At 46.9% G+C, this 22,529-nt stretch overlaps 1 protein-coding gene and 3 non-coding genes across 4 annotated transcripts in view; 1 reads left to right on the top strand and 3 right to left on the bottom strand.

The window, feature by feature from the left end:
* The window catches only part of LOC119382036 (UHRF1-binding protein 1-like), a 93,382-nt gene that overhangs the window by 50,944 nt on the left and 19,909 nt on the right, over nt 1-22,529 (bottom strand). The window contains exon 2 of the mRNA XM_049412981.1: nt 11,367-11,471. Coding sequence (XP_049268938.1) covers nt 11,367-11,471 — 105 coding nt within the window. The remainder of the gene's footprint in view (nt 1-11,366; nt 11,472-22,529) is intronic.
* Nucleotides 1,904-1,976, top strand: Trnar-ccu (transfer RNA arginine (anticodon CCU)). Its single transcript has one exon. It is a non-coding gene; the product is annotated as a tRNA-Arg (tRNA).
* On the bottom strand, nt 16,794-16,866 carry Trnar-ccu (transfer RNA arginine (anticodon CCU)). Its single transcript has one exon. It is a non-coding gene; the product is annotated as a tRNA-Arg (tRNA).
* Nucleotides 17,021-17,093, bottom strand: Trnar-ccu (transfer RNA arginine (anticodon CCU)). The gene has a single exon. It is a non-coding gene; the product is annotated as a tRNA-Arg (tRNA).

Raw genomic sequence — 22,529 nt, 5'->3', positions numbered from 1 at the left:
GCGTTCCCTTTATAACGGGGCGTTGACACGCGTGACATCAGTCTCGAAAAAAACAATTACGCCATCTCCCGCTAAAGGGAACCTTGTGTGGATGCGAAGCAGCGGGGAGATAGTTAGCTTGAGCGGGAGTTGATGTAATTTCATTAAGAGGACGCATGAGAATCTATAAGAGAAGAGAGACAACGCCGCTCGACATTTCGATTCGGCTTCGTGTTGCCGCGCCGCCTCGAGATCCGCCACTCGACGTTTTGATTCGTCTTCCCGAGCCCGGAGTTTAGGGTCCGCTTGCCGCCGTTCACGTTTCCTTTCGGCTTCGCGAGCCCGGAGTTCGGGATCGCCACGTCGCCGCGGCAATGGCCCGAGCGCTCATCGCGGCGCTGCACAGGAGAGAGAATGAGGCGCGCGCTCCGTCGTTTTCATACCGCGGAACTACCGTGGCGCCCCCAGCAGAGTATGCAGCTGTCGCACCACCTGTCGTGCGCGCCGCTCCCTAGAGTAGAGGATTCCTAGAGGAGAGGGGGGGAGTGTAAGGAGGAGAGAGAGAGAGAGAGGGGACACTTGCGCCGCTCCGTATTCCTACAGCAGAGAGAGGGGGAGCGTAGATGGCGAATGGTGATGACGACACAGATTGTGTACAGCGCCATCTAGAATATCGTCCCTGAACTGCAGTTTGTATGTACTTCTATGAGACAGCGCCATCTACTGCATCATACGGGAGATCCGTTTACGCCGGACAACGGAGACGTGACAAGGTTAGACTAAGAGGAGCTACGCCCCTAATATCGGTACGACTGGGCGACAGGCGTGGTCGTGGCTTCGCTGAAGGGTTAGTTTTAGGGGCGAAGCACCTTAGGTCCTCGGCGTGCCGGCGTGCATCGTGCATCGTCGTCTGCTGTCGGGACGCTCCATTTGCTTGAGCGCAAGAGAGGGCGCCACCGCCTCAGCGCTCGCCGGGTAGTGAGAGAGCCTGAACGGCGCGCCTTGACTACGGAAATGCTCTTGCTGCGATGAACGCTGAGCTACCAGCTCGCAAGGAACGAGAACGCGCACTCGCCTGCGAGAGACAACGCCGACGCAGGCAGCGTCTGCTAGCGAATTTCTTGAGTGAAGCACCCGACTGCTCGCGCTGCACAACCGTTCAGTTCACCGGCCACCGCGTATAAATAGGCACTGGATCTTGACCTACAATGTTGGGCCGGTGGGAGATTTCTCTTGTGCGTAGTTGAACAATAAAGATTCGCAGCGTGCACGTTCACTAAAAGTGGACTGCAGATCTCTGTGTATAATCGTTATTCTGTCTTTCATAGCCCATTAGCAGTGATTTTGCTGTGGGAAACACTGGCGCACACTGCGTACTTCACCTCTCCCCAAATTTTTGGTAGTGATATATGGTATACAAAGCAGGGTGAATGGATTGTGTCGTAAGGGTAGTACAGGTGGGATTTGTGAAATGCGTTATTGGCACATGGGATGTGAAGGGGTGATAGAATAATTGGTGTTGTTTGTTCCAAATGTTCCAAATGGAAAGCTGCTACAAATGGAGCAGCTTTCTATTCTGCCCCTAGGGCATTTATTTTCTGTGCGTGATTATTGCATGTGCTTACGACTGAAAAATTACTCTGCTTATGTATTATGGAAATCACGCAAATGCGCCTTCTGCACGTCACCCGCATAGCCTAACGGATAAGGCATCGGTCTCCAAAACCCGGGCTTTCGGGTTCGAGTCTCACTGAGGGTATACTTGTTTGTTCACTAAAAAGCTTTTAGATATATATTTTTTCGTGCACGGAGCAAATCATATTTGCTTCTACTGCATCTCTCTATTTCCTTTCAACTGTGTATTATACTGAAAGCGAGATTAAATGCGCCAATGGAAAGTACGCAAGTGCGCCTTCCACCCATCGCCCTCGTGGCCTAACGGATAAGGCATCGGTCTCCTAAACCGGGGATTGCGGGTTCGAGTCCCGCCGAGGGTACATTTTTTTAGAAAAGGTTTTACACTACATTTGCCTTGCTTGAAGCGAAGCATATTTGCTTCCATTTCATCTCTGTTTCTGTGATTATTGAGGAAAGGAAAAAGACACCTAATTTCTGTCTGCCTTCAGGCGACACGGCGCAGTGCCTTGTAGGGGTGGGGGTATACGGAGGGAATGAAAGAATAGTAGGAAAAAATAGAAAGAGAAGTGATAGAGCCATCCATCCAAAGAAGAGAAAAGAGGACAGGAAAGATGTGGGAGACGATCACGGGAGTTCAAGGACGGGACCACGAAACACAGCCAGAGGCACGGTGCACATCGGCGAAGCGGCGAAGGCCCCGACGATGAGCGGCGCACGGCATAGCGGGCGAGGCGACCGTCACGGGGCGCCGATCAGCGAGAGGTACGAGGAGTAATCCAGGATATCGCGGCCGGCACGTCCGTCTTGCTTGAAATCCAGCGAGCGAATTTCCTTTCCACTGTGTATTATAGGAAGTATGCACTGAAACTCAGCCGCAATGCGGCGTTGCGGTGCCCCGCGCTGGGCGCCATTTTCCAGGTTGTGACGCAGTAGACGACCGGCGGTTGCCGCTGTGCTTATGTGATATGTGTTGTGTGGTGTTTCTTTGCCTTCCGTATCCTTGTGTGCTGCATTTACAATACTACGTTGTTGGAACTGTCTACTACTACGTGTTGCATACTTGTAGAAGTGCCCAGGCCGCAGCACATTGTTGCGCGTCGAGCTACAATGGTCACCTGCGGGGTTCACGGTTGCTCCAACCGCACGAGAAACTAGACCAACGACGAGAACTTTCAACGGGTAAGCTTCTATATCGTGCCGAAAGTGAAACGGGGACAACGCGCCAACGTCAACCGTTGCTAGAGCACATCCCTATCTGGGACCGCCATTGCCATGGGGCTGTGTGCACTAGCCAGGTCCTGATGAGGGCGGCAGTTTTCTTCCTCCAGTGAAGAGATGTGGGGTGACAGAAGGTCAACTGTCACTTCCTTATCTGTAATGCCTGCAGGGTAAATTGAACATGTGATGGTTATAAAAAAGAGAACGCACATGAGTGAACACTTCATGTACAGCATTGCTGCTTGTTTGCTTGTTTCAGCATGTTCGTATGCGAAAAACGATGACTAGAGGTGTGCGAATAGCGAAATTTCATCTCAAATTTAATTGTGACTAAACGTATCAAATATCGAAACGAATACAAAAGATTTTGTTAAAAATTGAAAGAAAAAAAAATGAAATCTGCTCATGTCCTCTGCCCATAACGCGGTGAGCTGCTACCGAAATACTACAAATTGTCATGCAGAAACACAAGCTATTCCACATTACCTGGCTTCATGCTCCCTCGCCGTGATGTTTCGGTGTTTGCTGTAGTTGAAAGCGGTAATGGTACCCGGAAATATGTCATATGCACGAAGCGTGTAAATAAGATAGTTCAGTACAGCAATACAGACATGGTTCTGTTTTACACAGGGCTGCCCCGGTGGCACGTATAAATTAGACGGTGATAGCTTTATTACGTGCTTGTTCGGAGGAGGGGGGGGGGGAGGAGGCTGGTTTTCGGGTTTTCGGCTTTTATGTGCGCGCAGCCATGTTGGCGGAAGAGCCAACATTCCAGTCAGCAGCGCTATTCCTAACGGCTAACAGAAGGGGTACGGTAGCTAGATTTAACGCGATAGCGTTAGACAGCTCGTTTCGCAGAAATTCCGCCGTCGGCGTCGTTGACGGCGTCGTTTGTGAGCGAGAAATCGTCCGTGACCGAAAAATCGAGAAAGATGCAAATAAAAATAATAAACACCTTCAATCCCATTAAGGATCGAACCTGGACCATTTGCGTGGCAGGCAGGTGTCCTACCACAAAGCCACGATGTTACTTGCAACTGCTTCGGAAAAAACACTACATAAATGCCATGTAGTGGAAGGAGTCTCAACGCATTTTGCTCGGCAGGTGTCACGACGAAAATTCGGCGATTTGTAGGCGCATTGGCGAGGACATCAAACTACGTTTTTTGCGCGACGCAATGCTTCGAAAAAAGCCGGTATAGTGCACCCATATCCGCTAAAAACAAACACACGTTGCAAACAGCTCCAAAAATGGACAACTATGTCCATCTATCGGAAAAGATATCGAGCAAACAGCAAACATTAGATAATGTGCTGCGATGTGTGAAGCATTGTGAGAAACATGTCTCGATTACAGCAGAGCCTATAGATGGCTTGCACGTGACGTCATGGACGCAGCTTCTGGAAGGAACTGGGACTCTACGACGGCGGCTTCGGTGACATACAAGTTGCGTCTATGTGAAAACGACGCGGCAAGGATGTCTCTGTGCTTGAATAATGAAAGAATCTGCATGTGATGTTTTGATAACATCAATGCGACATCGGAAACGTCACGTCCCCACATGCTGGTGCTCCAACACGGCGCTTTCAGTGATGTCAGTGCAAGCCATCTATATGGCTCCGCCGTTCTAGCACAGGGAAGTGCTTTAGATCGAAAACCTGTACCATTACTATAGATACATCGCGCACGCGCGCGTGTGCGTGTGTGTAACAACACACACTAATAAGTATGCACTTAGTGGTTCCCAGGCAGCACGCCGCCATTGGACCGATCTCGGCCCAACGTCGGCAAATGACGGCAGCAATATTGGCCCCACGTCGGCAAATCACGCTCGCGCTACTTTCACCTGCGTCGGCCCGACGTCGGCTAGCCGCCTTTGGGCCGATGCGCGCTTGCCGGCTTCGGGCCGACGTGGGCTAGCCAGCGTCGGTCCGAGACGGGCCTGCCGTTATTCAACCGATGATGGCAAGCCGTCATTGGGCCTATATATGCTAGCCGATGCTGGCGCGGCCTCGGCCCCGCCGACGTCGGGTAGCCGCCGGCGTGACCGTTTACACCCGTTATTATGTTTTAGTAGTGGTGGCTTACCGTGCGTTAGTCCAGTAGTACTATACCGTCGTGGTCGGCACATAGCTAGTTTATATGGAGACACCGGCGGTAGTTGCTCGATGCGTAAAGTAACTTGATCAGGCAGGCTGATACATGTGTTATAAAGTAACATGGCTGCGTGCCGAACACGGCAGTTCGGTATTACTGTGGTTACTGTACTGTAAGTAAGCAGCGCTAAAATAGACTATTCGCGGCCCAACGACATTCATCGACTACCATTGGTGCCATATTCGAAAAATGCTTCCTAATTAGAACGACTGCTCCACTGATGTCTTAGTGTGCGATTAAGACCCACAATTCTGTCGAACCGTGCAAGCCGAGAACGAAAGTTAATATTGTCTCTAGTACAACTAAATTGATGAAAGGCCTACTGCACCAACTACGCATGCGTCTGAGAAATTAAGGAGCAACACATTTGCAAGGTGATAAACACAAATTTATTCACAGGTATGAGCACACGCCAGCAGTTCCGGAATAATTATGCCATAAAGAAATATCTAAACATCTATAGATACCGTAGCCAGCATCTAAAACAACCCCACAGCCACCATATTCCTCAAAAAAAGCAAGACAATCCTAATCGAGAATGGGATCAGGCGCAAAATCATAGGCGTGAGCAGGGTTCCCCTTCATAGGGGTGGGTGGGGCGAAGGCTCATCGCCCCCCCTCCCTATTAAGTCAATGTGTTTGGCAGACCTTGCACCCACCTCTTCTTAGGTGACTACGGGGGCCGGCCGCCCCCTTGCCCCACTGTGCGCACGCCTATGCGAAGAGTTACAATCTCTTCAACGTTATGCGCAGCACATTCACTATAAATATTGAAAGAACTAAAACGGGCAAAAATAGGAATAAGGATTAACGAAGAATATCTTAGCTACTTGCGTTTTGCGGACGATATCGCGCTTTTCAGTAACGACGGTGCCGAATCACGAAAAAAATTCTGGAGATGTAAACGAAGGCAGCATTAAAGTAGGATTAAACACGGACCCGAAGAAAAGAAAGATAATGTTAGGCGGCTTGCCGAAAAAGCGAGATTAAGAGTGGCAACTAGACTAGAAGATTGTGTATACGCGTGAGCAAATTACGAGCAGAGGGGCACCCCCCCCCCCACGTTTATTAAGTTCACCAAGAAACGGTAGGCATTCGCAACACATGACTGGCAATTAAATTAGCGTTATCATTTCAGCGGGAATTGCAATTTTTTCAGTGATAACTTAAGGGCCAAAAAGATGGATAAACTGCTGCACGCGACACGAGAAACATTGCGAGCGGTACCACAAGATCCCATGAACTCTACATCTAAACACGATAGACACGCACGCATTCCTAATCTAAAGGTAAGATTGTAACAGAAAGGAATCGTGCATAAAAACCACTCACGTGTGCCCGTTGGATCGCTAAAAACACGAGCGAATAAAAAATGCAAGCGCACCGTATCAGAATACACAAAACACGATGGTCAATAGAAAATACGCGATAAGAAGAGAACAAAAATCTGATGACACGTAACAGTAGTGAACACGTGGCCTTATATGAGGTGAGCGAGTTCAACATGGAAGCAGGGGGCCACTGGTTTCTCGCTGCGGTGATCTCTGCCGAAAACAATGCCGGAATCCTGCCGCGTATCCGTCTCGTGCACGATTTTGACTTTCCACCACACATGTCCACACACCGCACTTCTTGAAGAATTCTGCTGGTCGGAGTGAAAAAAACCTGCTCCCGCAGCTACGATTGTCCCTCCGTCGGGACGGCCACGCTACCCTGCCTGGTCAAGCGAGTTTCGCGACAATGACGCTGAACGAGGGGAAGGGAGGGAGGGGTGGGGGTAGAGGTTGAAGGAGCGAAAAAAAAATGCGAATTCTCCCTTCTTGAAAGCACGGCTCAGCCTACCACAATGGTGTTCGATCCCCCCAGCATGTCTATGGGCATGCCGTTTGAGAAAGGCGTTCGTCGAATTTTCAATGCATCACTTGTTGCCACATGTCGCTACATGAAAACTTTGCGTACACCACGTTGGAGCCGCATTTCTCATCGTATTTCACGTGCCATAATAATCTTATGCGACTGTTTCTGAAAGCACATGGGAAGCAATCGTTGAACGAGGTTTTTACTTGAAAAAGATATGTATGTCACAAAATGGACAGCAACGAAGTGCAAATCCGAACTGACAAACACGTGGCAAACACGTGTTTGTCAGTTCGTTAAAGATGGTCAGCGGGCTAGTTGATTTGTAAAACATTCAAACGACAAAACGTGTCTTCACTTCGCCCGGTCTTTTTTGCACCATACCTATTTTTCTCAAGTAATGAACCAACTAGCTCAGCAACACGCCTTGCTGAGCTTTTTACTATTTTCATAAAGTAAAATAATGTGACATCACTGAAGCAAATGCGCTTGTTACGCTTGAACCAGACACGCGCGTGAGTAAATACGTGTAAACACAGATATCGGAAACTGTCCGTGTAGTATATGAGCGCTCGCGCCCCACATTCAGCGGCTGAAAGGATATAGCGCTATAAATATGATGACAGGCTCGATTTATGCACAGAATTAGTATTCACATAAAACTTCTTCCGCTAAAAGCATTCGTGCGGGAATGTTTGGGTGAATTTTGATGCTGGATACATTAGTGAAGTCGGCCGACCAGTGGCAAAAACATTTACAAAACAGAAGTACCTTGAATTTGGCCCATGAAGTTAATGGTATGTGTTATAATAACGTTTCAACATTTTTGATAGCGTTGAACAACTGGTCAACGAAGTGGCCATCTAATTTCAGTCAGTTATTCTTCTGAAGACGATCTCTTTTGGTAGAAAAGTAACTGTGCTAGTGATAGTTGTTAGCCATTGTCATAGCAGAAACTAATAAGAGAATGCAAGCTATTCAGTCGGCGATACTTCGCGCACCGAGTCGTACGTGCGGCATTAGCACGGTACAATATTTGAACTTTGTTATTTGTGCTAGTACAGCAATCCATGTAGCGGCATTCTACAGCTTAAGCTACAAATATTCAAGCGCCTAATGCTCTATTGCATTACTATTGTATTCTAGGCGGGCGAGCTGCCGTGTTTCTTCGGCGGGCTGAAGGTAGAGCGCAACGTCGAGGTTATTCAAGTCACTGACGGCCGGCAACACGGCGTCCAGCGTCGCTGAGAGGCTTCCGTCAACTAGATTGAACGGCGTCATATGTGCGCCGTTTCTTACACTGCCGTGTTAACTTCGGGTTATGTGCGGAAGATATTATGGCGTCCCATGTCATGTGTTCGACGTACAGTACATTGCGAGGATGTCGGCGAGGGTTTCATTTAGCCGCTCGGTGAGGCCATTCGCCTTCGGGTGTTGTCCGTCGGTGACTTGTGTGGCTCTCTTTTGAAGATGGTTTGCGTTAGCTCTGCCGTAAAAGCCGTACCTCTGTCGGTGACGAGGACTTTTGGAGCGCCGCGACGCAGGAGGACGTTCTCAACAGAGCATGTATAACTGTATGAAGGGAGACAAGAAAGTTCCAACATCGTCGATAAGCCACCGGCTCCGCCGATGTCAGCTGAAGCACGGCAGAATGACGGCATGCTCGGCCCAATGTTGCCTGTGAAAGCCATCGGCTAAGCCGATATTGGCGGGAGAACAGCAAAACGCCGGCAAACTCGGCCCAATGTTGCCGGTGAAAGAAATCGGATAAGCTGATATGGGCGGGAAGACGGCAGAAGGCCGGATAACTCAGCCCAATGTTGCCGGTGAAAGACCAACATCGGCTGAAAGGCGGCAGAATCGGCCCAATTTTGCCGGCAAAAGTCAACGGCTCCGCCGATATCGGCGCCAGGCTGGCAATGCTGGCCCGAGGTGGGGCCGCGCACAGCCGCCGTAAAACCAATATCGGCCCGAGGTTGTGTGCTGCCTGGGTTGAAGTGCGCACTAGGGGCCTGATTTCGCTATCGCGTTCAACTCTTAAAGGCGAAGCTTAAGGGTCCCCCAATTTTTTTCACTATGGCCGCGCAATACGGCTCATCAGAGAATGACGATGTAGTGCTTCACCGTCATGAGTGCTCCGGGCCCAAAATTCTTCGGGTGCCTGTTTGCAGCAGCGTTTTAACTGCGCGCCGGAACAATGGGAATTTCTGAACGAGTTGTGCGGTGCGGCAGTGGTGACTGCACAGCGTGGACAACTTTTCACATGTGAAGCCAATCACTGAGCGTTTCGCGGGCCAAAGTCGGGATGTTTTACGGCGCTTGAGACATAGGCGAGCGAACTACGCAATAAGTGCGTGCCTTTGCTTTGGAAGCGAAGTTCCTAATGGCTTGAGAGTTCTGTCATCTGTTTTTTTTTAGGGGCGAAGCTCCTTAAGGCGGCACCCGTTCGTCCCTCGTGGTCGTAGTCGTAGTCGTAGTAGTCGTAGTGCGTAACCAGTCTTACGCTTTGACCTCCAAGGTGGTGCCGGTGGGAGATTTTTCCTGTGCGTTGTTGAACAATAAAAAATTCGCAGCGTGCGCGTTAAGTAAAAGCCGACTTCTTCTGTCTCTCATTCCCATTAGCAGCCATTGTTTACCTCCAAGGTAGTGCCTGGTGAGATTTCTCCTGTGCGTGATTAAACAATAAAAATTTTGTTCAAAACGCCGTTGATTGATGAAATAAACCAATGAAAGACGCCAGATGTTTTGTAAAAGCAAAACGAAAGAACGCCAGATGTTTATAAAGCAAAACGAAAAGACGCCAGCTGCTTAACGAAAGACGCCAGATGTTTTCTAAAGCAATGGTTTTCTAAACAATGAAAATTCACAGCGTACATGTAAAATTAAAGTGAGCTGCAAGTCGTCATAACTCATCGAACCTTTAGTATAAACGCGCCCGATCTCACGTCGGTGATGATGTACTGGGCAGAATTCACGGAAGATTCATGGTTTACCGATGAACCTCCGCAGCTTCGCCCACTCATCATCATTCACTCCGTGGATATGCTGTGATTTTTTACGTGTGGAAATGACAATCTCCTTTAAAATAAGCATGCGCTAGCTTTTAAACCAGGTTATCGATGAAAGCTTTAACGAAAGGCCTACTGTAATGACGCTAGCGTTAGTTTTAGCCAACACACCCTAACCATTGCAAGTTGCGCCATTGGCCTTTCTCGATCGCGTTTTAGATATTCGTCCGGTCGAATTATTCGATTATATATTATTCGATTTCAATTCGAAACTCGAATATTCGCACACCCCTACTTATGATAAATAAAATGACAGCTTGAAGGCGCTTGACAGATCGAACTGTTTGTTATACGCTCAGCCCGCCACTGCAGGAAAAAGTGCATCTACAATTTTGCACAGCCTTGATGGTTGTACTGTACCCACACTCTCACACCCATACCAACAATGGGAGAAGTTTCGGGGAAGAGGGAAGCTTGAAGAGACGAAAATTCGTGACCACGTGGTGTCGCTGGAGCCGACGATTCGACAAGCGGGCTTTTCTTCAGACAATTTGTCGAAACGTCGGCTTCAACGACACCCCGTGTTCACAAATTTTAGGGGCGAAGCTCCTTAAGGCGGCACCCATTCGTCCCTCGTGGTCGTAGTCGTAGTCGTAGTAGTCGTAGTGCGTAACCAGTCTTAAGCTTTGACCTCCAAGGTGGTGCCGGTGGGAGATTTCTCCTGTGCGTTGTTGAACAATAAAAAATTCGCAGCGTGCGCGTTAACTAAAAGCCGAATTCTTCTGTCTCTCATTCCCCATTAGCAGCCATTGGCATGTTCCAGTAGGAAACGTTGTAGAAGTAGAAGTGTAAGTGTTAGCTAAAAGCCGACTTCTTCTATCTCTCATTCCCATTAGCAGCCATTGTTTACCTCCAAGGTAGTGCCTGGTGAGATTTCTCCTGTGCGTGATTAAACAATAAAAATTTTGTTCAAAACGCCGTTGATTGATGAAATAAACCAATGAAAGACGCCAGATGTTTTGTAAAAGCAAAACGAAAGAACGCCAGATGGTTATAAAGCAAAACGAAAAGACGCCAGCTGCTTAACGAAAGACGCCAGATGTTTTCTAAAGCAATGGTTTTCTAAACAATGAAAATTCACAGCGTACATGTAAAATTAAAGTGAGCTGCAAGTCGTCATAACTCATCGAACCTTTAGTATAAACGCGCCCAATCTCACGTCGGTGATGATGTACTGGGCAGAATTCACGGAAGATTTACGGTTTACGGATGAACCTCCGCAGCTTCGCCCACTCATCATCATTCACTCCGTGGATATGCTGTTTTTTTTCATCGATACCGACACTGAAACTTTCGTTACGTATTTTAAACATACTTCCACATTATGGGATTCTATCTCAAACAAGCACATTGTCTTTACATGTGTTCACAGCACTTTGGCCCAAATCAGAAAGTCATTAAAGGGAAATGAAATTTGCAAGCCCCAGAGAGAAGACTGTGTTGCTCACATGCAGAAGCTTGATTATTCTGCAGATGCACTTGCAGGTGGCACTGAGGTGCTGCTCCATTGTCTTGCAGTACTGGACATGGCAGGCATGAAGGCTTTTCAGCAGCTGCACAATGAAAGCACGTACAAGAGAAACTATATAGTTGGGAAGAGAAGTCTTCAGTGGAACTCATGCAACAACAAGGTTTCCTTGCATGCACAGGTCTGAATGGCCCGACTAAATGGGTTCTCCATTTGCAAATCATTATATGTTGCATTTGCACGCACCTTCACTGTCAGCAGTTTCGAATGCAGCATCTGATCGGCTTTGAGAATTCAGAGGCAAAAGTTGAAACGGCCTTGCTTGAGTGCATAACACTGACGCATAAATAGCGAAATGCAATGCTTCACAGTTGCATACTCGCTTAATTAAGAAAGTAAGTTTTTTGCTATGCTCGCTGCATGACCTGGAAGGTGTTGCACAGCCGGTGTTTCTGAAGAGGAGAATTCTTCGTCACCTGCACAAGAAATGGACTCGGTAATTTGTGAGGAAGCAATAACGCACACTGCAGGTCGTGACCAACACGATCCCCATGCGCTTCATTTAAAGGGGCACTAAAGAGCAAAACGATTTTTCTCGCATTAGTAAAGTAGTCTTCCACGATACCAAAAACACCAAGCTTGCTGCGAGAAGACGCTTAATAAGCGAGAAAACGCGCAAAAAGAAAATACAGGTGGCGACGCCACCTTGGAATTCCCGCACCATTTGCCGTGACGTCACATATTTTTGACGGCGCCTGCTTGGGCCTACGTAGTTCCTAATCGGTTAAATCGAAGTACATTGTCCTCTGAAGGGGCCATAGACTTGACATAACGAGTTTGTGGAAATGTCGTCGAGCCAGTGGCGCCAAAATACGTTAAATGCTCTTTGAAACGTTTTACGTCACGAATTACAAAGTGCGGCGCGAAATTTAAAAATCAAACTTTGAACTTGCATGGTTTTCTCCTCTAATAATAAACCTATGGTGGTGAAATAAACTACACAAGAGTTCTCCGAGCACACTTTATCAATCTAATTCAATTCATTGTTTCTATTTAGTGTCCATTTAATATTGCGCACTGGAGTAATTCGTGCTGACTCGTGTATGTTTATGTGCACGGACGCACTACAAGGTACATGTAACTGGTAGTAAAGCTTCCATAGAAGTCCATACGTTCAAAAAATGGCGGCCCGTCAGCTGCTCATGGGGCTTAGCGCCATCCGTATGAGGAGGAAACACTTCCGGCTGAACAAAAAATCAGCGGATGTGACGTAATATTCCGTAAACAAGTGACGTCATTTTGTTGGCACTAGCGCGAAATTTGATCAAAAACTGGTTTCGGAGGCCCTTGATCGCTCAGGACTCGCCCTAAGGCGAGCCGGCGAATCCATGACAAGTGCGCTTCAAGCCAACGGCAGCTAAACTAATATCGGCACATGACAAGACAGTGGGGTTTAAGTGTACTGCGTTTAATTGGCCTTGGTTTTACCAGGAAACTTATTCTTGGAACTTTTATTCGGTGTTCGTGGCATCTTCGCAGATGGAATAAAGGAAGCAGCAGCGGCCTCTCATATTTGCAGCGTTGCTTATTTGCTTCGCACATGCGCAGTTTGCTTCAGTTCTAAAAAGAAGAAATGAGCCCTTGCCACGCCAAGATTATGACATTTCAGTTTAATTCGATGGCCACAATAACGCAATTTTATTACACTGCAGACAATAAGCACCAAGTGTGGTAACAAGTACAAAAAGTGCGAGGACACTACGTGCACTGTTTTGCTTTATGCTCCGATAAATTACCGTTACTTGTAACGTATACAGGCATGTGAACTGCGACGCGATAGATATCTTGGCCGCAGGAATACTGATTCACAAACATCCAGCGAGCGCGGTATTCCGAACCGTTGCCCCGGTTTCTTACCTATAAGACAAGGGTCGCCTAGCGTACGTGTGTTGCTATTGCATCCTTGCACAGCACATCGTTTCCGCGGGTACCGAGGCAAGCGGTCGGCGCTAAATGTTATCTCATCGTCCCGGTGCGCGTTGGACACCGTCCTGAACACGTTCACCAACGATGAAACGCACCTCACGACTCCGCGCACAGCAAAAATTAAATTTTCACCACAATCATTCAGAGAACGCATGCAAGTGCGAAGCACCAAAACACATGAGGGGGCGTGTTATCGCCTTTTTTATCACCTTCTTTATCATAGATAGAGAAGGTGGTTTTGTTGTGTTGAACGGGACCACGTATAATTCAAAGGCTCATGAAGCTATTTCGTCTACTTTTCAGGTGCAGGAAGACTTAGCTCTTACGAAAATACAAAACGACGCGAAAAAGCTATGCAAAAGCTTTAAACTAGATCATTTATCCCGGTCCATCGAAAAGACCACTAATGGTCAACCATACTTGTTCTTTTCTGCGAAACGCACAAACCTGACTGTCCTTTCCGTTTGATAGCGTCAGAAAACGCAAGCTGGCACAAACATGTAGCAACGTTTTTAAAACAGTACTTCAAGCTTTTGCCATATGACGATCCGTTTTTGGCAAGGAATTCCGACCAAGTGGTAGAATTCTTTAACGACAATGAAGACAGGAACAATGCTGCTTCCTCTATCGATCTAAAGGATCTTTACTATCCAATTCCCCACAGTGACTTGATGAAATGTGTCGCTCATTGCATAAACAGTTTGGAGCAGTACGATTTCAAAACGTTTCCGGTTTGACATGCCATCAGTTTCTGGAGCTTCTTAGTTTTTATGTTAACTCTACTTACGCGACAAGGGATGGCACTGTTGTTAAATAAAAAAAAAAAAAGGTATCTGCATTGGGTCATATGCATTGCTCCCTGCCTAAGTGGCTTGTACCTAGCCAATCATGACCAGGTTCTTCATAACCGCCTGAAAAATAACCCTGACTTTCTGCATGTATTGAGATTTGTGGAAGATTGTTTTAGTTTTTTTGAACAATGAATCATCTAGCTTTGACTTGGTGGTCTCTAAAATCATAATCTCATTAACAGAAGTTTTATCCCCTTCGCTGTTGGCGCATGAAGTGCCCGAGGACAATTTCATCAGATTTTTAGATTTGAGATTGTACTTTTCACCACAGAATGTTTGCCGGACTTATGAGCCAAGAGGGAATAAGCTCGTCCTGCCATTTTTTTCAGCTCATTCAAAGCCTGTGAAACGCGCAATAGTACAATCTCGTTCCAATAATTACCTTATGAAGTCCTGTGACCACAAGACAGAAACCAGTTTCTTGGATCAGGCCAAACGCTTAGCATAGTCTGGTTACCCATTAGGTATGCTCAGCTCTGTCGCAGAGGGATTGAGCAGAAAGCTTAAAAGCTGATCAAAGGGCAACAGCGGTGGTGCTAAAGCCAAGAAAGTTGCCGTTGTGCCATACATGCATTGCATTTCGCACAATCTCAGAAGAATTACGGGAAAGTCGGGGGTGGACGTGGTCTTTTCAGCTCCTGACCGTCTGCAGAGATTATGTCATCAGGTAAATTCGGAGAGCAACAAGGTGAACGCATGCCATATTAATAATCGAACCTGTACTCGCAACGTTGTCTATGCCATTCCGCCTTCGTGTGCAAAAACGTACAATCGGTGTCAAATGAAACGCGAACGGCGGAGCGCGTGGCCCAAGCATTAGCAAAGGTTTAGTGCACGCCGTCCGGTCACTGCCAGGCGCGTACATCTGGTTTCGCAGCACTGTGCGATTTTTTGCTTCTGTTCTAGTTCTGATATGGTGATAAAGGCGGCCGGCGTGGGCGTGCCTGGCGGTTTTGGCCGTTTCACTTTTTGTTCGTTTACATCTTTTATTTTTTCCTTTCAAATATGAGAGCTTGAACAGAAGCAAAAGCATTTCACTATAGGGCAATCGCGCAGTGCTGCCTAACCGGATGTGCGGGCCTTTCAATCGTGATGACTGGACGACGCGTGCACTATACCGTCGCTAATGCTTGTGGCACGCGCTCCGCCGTTCGCGCTTCATTTGACGCCGGTAGTTCGTTGGTCAGACCGGCAGACGTATGAACCAGAGACTAAAAGAGAGTCATTTTAACGTCACAGAAGCAATCTCAGGTCATTTGGGCATTAATTTCAGAGACTGTGGCGGTATACCTTTGTTTGAAAACACCTTTAACCTGCATAAGGCGCATAGTAAGACGACAAGAGAAATTGCTGAGGCCTCTGAGATTCCTAGATTAGAAGAAATGTGCGTTAGCCAGCCTTTCCTCTCGCTTTCTCCAAAAGAGTTGCGATATCTTGTTTTGCTTTGTCGCGGCAATATTTTTGCTATGCCGTGATATTGCCCTGTACACGTACTCGGTTCAGCGATTTGCCCACTGGTTGTCCATTTGTTGTTTCCGCTCGCTCGGTATATATTTATCGGTTCGAGTGAAAATAAAATATCGGTTGAAAGTAGCGTTGTGTCCTTGTATGTTTTCTTTCTACGTCCCTGTCTAGTCGCACTTACTCACTCTTCTGGCGCTCTCCTCTCGTTGATTGAACTGCAACACGCTAACAGGCTTCTTTGCTTGTGTCACTTGTAAGCGGAATAAATTAGTTTACAATCGCTTACAATCCGCTTAACGGCGTAAAAAAATTAAGTCGCACCTGTCGCTCGCACTTCCTTTAGCGTGCGTTGTGGAGCGTTGTGGAGCGTGCGTTGTGAAGCCGAGATTGAGGCTCGGCGCCCAGTCGGGGTTTGCCTCGATCATCGATCAAATAAGCTGGTCGTCCTGAAATAGGCGGTACATTAAAGTGCTGCACGTAAAAAATAACGCCAAAAAGGTACGTTTTATGCCACTACCGCGCTCACATGTGATGAAATGCGCCCCGCAAACTGCAGGTCTTCGCGACGAATTCTGCGCAGCCATAGAGCTTTGCGCCTTGACGACAGCTCCGTTGTCTTCTCACACTCTCCCCGTTTCACTTCCGGCACGACATAAAAGCCTGCCCGTTGAAAGTTCTAGTCGTTGGGCTTGTTTCTCGTCCGGTTGGAGCAACCGTAAACCGCGCAGTTGACCGTCGTAGCTCGACGCGCAACAGCATGCTGCGGCCTGGGCACTTTTACAAGTATGCAACACGTAGTAGTAGACAGTTCCAACACCGTAGTATTGTAAATGGAACGCACAAGCACACGGAAGGCCAGGAGACACCAGACAACACATATCACATAAGCACAGCAAGCACAGTGGCAGGCGTTGGTCGGCTGCTGCGTCACAACCTCGAAAATGGCGTCCGGCTCGGGGCACCGAAGCTCCACGTTGCCGCTCAGTTTCAGTGCATATTCCTTTAGTACTCAGTGGAAAGGAAATAGGAAGATGAAATGAAAAGAAATATGATTGGCTTCAAACAAGGAAAATGTAGTGCTCTTTGAAAAAAACAAAAAAATAATGTACCCTCGGCGGGACTCGAACCCGCAATCCCCGGTTTAGGAGACCGATGCCTTATCCGTTAGGCCACGAGGGCGATGGGTGGAGGGTGCACTCGGGTACATTCCATTGGCGCATTTAATCTCGGTCTCAGTATAATACACAGTGGAAAGGATATAATAGAAAGAAATATGCTTTGCTTCAAGCAAGAAAAATTTAGCGGAAAACCATTTTGTAAAAAGAAAAAGACATACCCTCGGCGGGATTCGAACCCGCAATCCCCGGTTTAGGAGACCGATGCCTTATCCGTTAGGCCACGAGGGCGACGTGTGGTTGGCGAACTTGCGTAGTTTCCACCATTGCCTATTTTACTGCCGGTCACTGTATAACAGATAGCTGAAATGAAATAGATAGATGAAGTAGAAACAAATATGATTCGCTGCATGAAAGAGAAAAAAAAATACAGCTAAAAGCTTTTTACTAAAGAAACAAACATGCCCTCAACGTGACTCGAACCCGAAAGCCCGGGTTTAGAAGACCGATGCGTACTGTCGATAACACATAAGCAGAGTAATTTTTCTGTCGTAAGTGCATAGAATGATCACGCACAGGAAAAAAAAAATATATGCGCTAAGGGCAGAATGGAAAGCTAGTCCAGTTGGGGAAGTTGCGGATTGACATTTCGCAGACAGAGCGGATTCTATAGCTTTCTCGAATACTCCAAAAACTTTTCCATCCTGAGGAATAGTAAGTGAAAACCACAAACAGCAATGACGCAAATTACGCAGTCGGATCATCCAAAAGTAATTTCTTTGTCTCGGCACAAGGCAAGTTGTGTTGTATCTACCTTAATTAATCTCAGAAAGGCTTATTTAAAACGATGGCGAATTAATAACACTCGAAAACTTTAACACGCGCTTCACATATATGGTCATGTCGGATACGCAAATGTTAAATTATGTCTCGAGTGCTTTATTCTCGCTGCTTCGTGGTACAACGATGTTGCTGCAACATCGTGCGCTTCACGAATCAGTCAATTGCATGACCTGACTGTATGAAGAACATAAATCAGAGTTGGTAACACTAAAATCATGACATGCATGTCATGTACAGCATGATTTACATGCCATGCTCATGGTGCGCTCGCAGCCGTTTCGCTGCCTTGATATGCACCAAAATTGGTATTGCGCGATGTGACTGTATGAAGAACATGAATAACAGGTGGTAACATGACAACCATGATATGCATTTCATGTACAGCATGATTTACACGCCACGCTCATGGTGCGTTCGCGGCTGTTTCGCTAGCTTGATATACACCAAGATTGGTATTGTATGACGTGACTGTATTATGAACATAAATGACGGGTGGTAACATGAAAGTCATGACATACATGTCGTGTAGGTCATGATTTACATGCCCCGCTCAAGGTCTGCTCGCGGCTGTTGCGCTAGCTTGGTATATCCCTAAATTGGTATTTCGTGACGTGACTGTATGACGAACATAAATGACAGGTGGTAACATGAAAATCATGACATGCATGTCGTGTAGGGCATGATTTACGTGCCACGCTCATGGTCAGCTCGCGGCCGTTGCGCTAACTTGATATACACCAAGATTGGTATTGTATGACGTGACTGTATTATGAACATAAATGACGGGTGGTAACATGAAAATCATGACATACATGTCGTGTTGGGCATGATTTACATGCCCCGCTCAAGGTCTGCTCGCGGCTGTTGCGCTAGCTTGGTATATCCCTAAATTGGTATTTCGTGACGTGACTGTATGACGAACATAAATGACAGGTGGTAACATGAAAATCATGACATGCATGTCGTGTAGGGCATGATTTACGTGCCACGCTCATGGTCAGCTCGCGGCCGTTGCGCTAGCTTGGTATATCCCTAAATTGGTATTTCGTGACGTGACTGTATGACGAACATAAATGACAGGTGGTAACATGAAAATCATGACATGCATGTCGTGTAGGGCATGATCTACATGCCCCGCTCAAGGTCTGCTCGCGGCCGTTGCGCTAACTTGATATACACCAAGATTGGTATTGTATGACGTGACTGTATTATGAACATAAGTGACGGGTGGTAACATGAAAGTCATGACATACATGTCGTGTAGGTCATGATTTACATGCCCCGCTCAAGGTCTGCTCGCGGCTGTTGCGCTAGCTTGGTATATCCCTAAATTGGTATTTCGTGACGTGACTGTATGACGAACATAAATGACAGGTGGTAACATAAAAATCATGACATGCATGTCGTGTAGGGCATGATTTACGTGCCCCGCTCAAGGTCTGCTCGCGGCCGTTGCGCTAACTTGATATACACCAAGATTGGTATTGTATGACGTGACTGTATTATGAACATAAATGACGGGTGGTAACATGAAAATCATGACATACATGTCGTGTTGGGCATGATTTACATGCCCGCTCAAGGTCTGCTCGCGGCTGTTGCGCTAGCTTGGTATATCCCTAAATTGGTATTTCGTGACGTGACTGTATGACGAACATAAATGACAGGTGGTAACATGAAAATCATGACATGCATGTCGTGTAGGGCATGATTTACATGCCCCGCTCAAGGTCTGCTCGCGGCCGTTGCGCTAACTTGATATACACCAAGATTGGTATTGTATGACGTGACTGTATTATGAACATAAATGACGGGTGGTAACATGAAAATCATGACATACATGTCGTGTTGGGCATGATTTACATGCCCCGCTCAAGGTCTGCTCGCGGCTGTTGCGCTAGCTTGGTATATCCTTAAATTGGTATTTCGTGACGTGACTGTATGACGAACATAAATGACAGGTGGTAACATGAAAATCATGACATGCATGTCGTGCAGGGCATGATTTACGTGCCACGCTCATGGTCAGCTCGCGGCCGTTGCGCTAACTTGATATACACCAAGATTGGTATTGTATGACGTGACTGTATTATGAACATAAATGACGGGTGGTAACATGAAAATCATGACATACATGTCGTGTTGGGCATGATTTACATGCCCCGCTCAAGGTCTGCTCGCGGCTGTTGCGCTAGCTTGGTATATCCCTAAATTGGTATTTCGTGACGTGACTGTATGACGAACATAAATGACAGGTGGTAACATGAAAATCATGACATGCATGTCGTGTAGGGCATGATTTACGTGCCACGCTCATGGTCAGCTCGCGGCCGTTGCGCTAGCTTGGTATATCCCTAAATTGGTATTTCGTGACGTGACTGTATGACGAACATAAATGACAGGTGGTAACATGAAAATCATGACATGCATGTCGTGTAGGGCATGATTTACATGCCCCGCTCAAGGTCTGCTCGCGGCCGTTGCGCTAACTTGATATACACCAAGATTGGTATTGTATGACGTGACTGTATTATGAACATAAATGACAGGTGGTAACATGAAAATCATGACATACATGTCGTGTTGGGCATGATTTACATGCCCCGCTCAAAGTCTGCTCGCGGCTGTTGCGCTAGCTTGGTATATCCCTAAATTGGTATTTCGTGACGTGACTGTATGACGAACATAAATGACAGGTGGTAACATGAAAATCATGACATGCAGTCGTGTAGGGCATGATTACATGCCCCGCTCAAGGTCTGCTCGCGGCCGTTGCGCTAACTTGACATACACCAAGATTGTATTGTATGACGTGACTGTATTATGAACATAAATGACAGGTGGTAACATGAAAATCATGACATACATGTCGTGTTGGGCATGATTTACATGCCCCGCTCAAGGTCTGCTCGCGGCTGTTGCGCTAGCTTGGTATATCCCTAAATTGGTATTTCGTGACGTGACTGTATGACGAACATAAATGACAGGTGGTAACATGAAAATCATGACATGCATGTCGTGTAGGGCATGATTTACGTGCCACGCTCATGGTCAGCTCGCGGCCGTTGCGCTAACTTGATATACACCAAGATTGGTATTGTATGACGTGACTGTATTATGAACATAAATGACGGGTGGTAACATGAAAATCATGACATACATGTCGTGTTGGGCATGATTTACATGCCCCGCTCAAGGTCTGCTCGCGGCTGTTGCGCTAGCTTGGTATATCCCTAAATTGGTATTTCGTGACGTGACTGTATGACGAACATAAATGACAGGTGGTAACATGAAAATCATGACATGCATGTCGTGTAGGGCATGATTTACGTGCCACGCTCATGGTCAGCTCGCGGCCGTTGCGCTAACTTGACATACACTAATATTGGTATTGCGCGACGCAACTGTATGATGAACACTGATGGCATGTGGTGACATGACAATCATGACATGTATTTCATATACAGCATGATTTACCCTGCCACGATAATGGTGCGCTCGAGGCCGTTTCCCTTGCTTGATATGCACTAAAACTGGTATTGCGTGACGGACTGTATGACGAACATAAATGACAGGTTCTAACACGCAAATCATAACATGAATGTCATGTACGGCATGATTTAATGACACTGTCTTGGTGCGCTTACGGCCGTGTTGTTACCTGGATATACACCAAAGTTGGTATGGCATGACACGAGTGTGTGACGAACATAAAAGACAGCTCATGCATTGTATATACCCGAACATACGTTTCATTATATAAAAGATTGTAAATGCACGCATGCATGACAAACATGAGATATATAGTGAACTACATGTCACGACATGAATGACTTCACTTTATTTTCCTCAAAGAAAAACAAAGCGACGTATGCAGCTCTCTGCTGGCTGCTTCGTATTACATCGGTTCTCACAGCGCGTGGAATGTGCCGGCTTTTTTAAATAAAGAAAACATACATGCCGTCAACGGGACTCGAACCCGAAAGGCCGGGTTTAGGAGACCGATGCCTTATCCGTTAGGCTACGCGGCCGACGTGTAGATTGCAAAGCACGTGACGAAAATAATCTGACGTGAACTATATATGTCTCCAGCTTGCACGTGCTCCAGTGCCTGTGACTCCAGCTCCCAGATGGTGCCTTAAGCACATGCTATGCTGGACGTATACCCGCCTTTCCCTCTTTTTTAAATCTTTTTTGGGAGAGTATTTCGCCAACGCCTTGCATAAGTCACGTGGTACACGACGCTGCGCTGGCCTCTGTGCGCGCGGGGTTTGTTGGGAATGCCCAGGGCGTTGGCCAGGCGAGCGAGACTGAGAGGCGTGACTCAGACCATCGTATCGATGGTACGCGCTCCCCTTCTGCGGCAGTGTTATGTTGCTTAGGCACAGTAAAAAGCTGGGCTTGGTAAAAAGCTGGATTAACTCATACAGTGCGATGGAGTAAGTAAAGACTAGGATAGACGCGCCCCTTAACTCTCTTTTTTAATGTTAGCGTGCTTTTTGTTGACGTTCAACCTTCACGTCGTGTTGCATATCGTGCTTTGTGATGTTCCAATGCTGCCGGACTACTCGCGCTGAGTTTAGCGACCAGAGCACAGACTGACATATGTGTTTTCAACCAGTTGCGTTTCATTTAATTACTGTTGCGAATATTTCTCTTCGGGCTGTACATTTTTCGTAAGTGCGTCATAAAAATTAAAAGAGGGACACCAACCAAAAAAAAAAAAAGAATGCGAAAAAAGACGTTTCGGCTTCACTGACGGGGGCCTTGTTCACAATGACGGGAGCTTTGTTCACTAGATTGTGAACAAAGCTCTTGTCTGAGGAGCCGAAACGTGTTTTTTCGTATTTTTTTTAATGGCCGGTGTTCCTCTTTTAATTGTTA

This window comes from Rhipicephalus sanguineus, chromosome 2 (assembly GCF_013339695.2).
Source record: "Rhipicephalus sanguineus isolate Rsan-2018 chromosome 2, BIME_Rsan_1.4, whole genome shotgun sequence".
In the NCBI taxonomy this organism is placed as follows: domain Eukaryota; kingdom Metazoa; phylum Arthropoda; class Arachnida; order Ixodida; family Ixodidae; genus Rhipicephalus; species Rhipicephalus sanguineus.
This window is presented reverse-complemented; position numbering and strand designations above follow the sequence as displayed.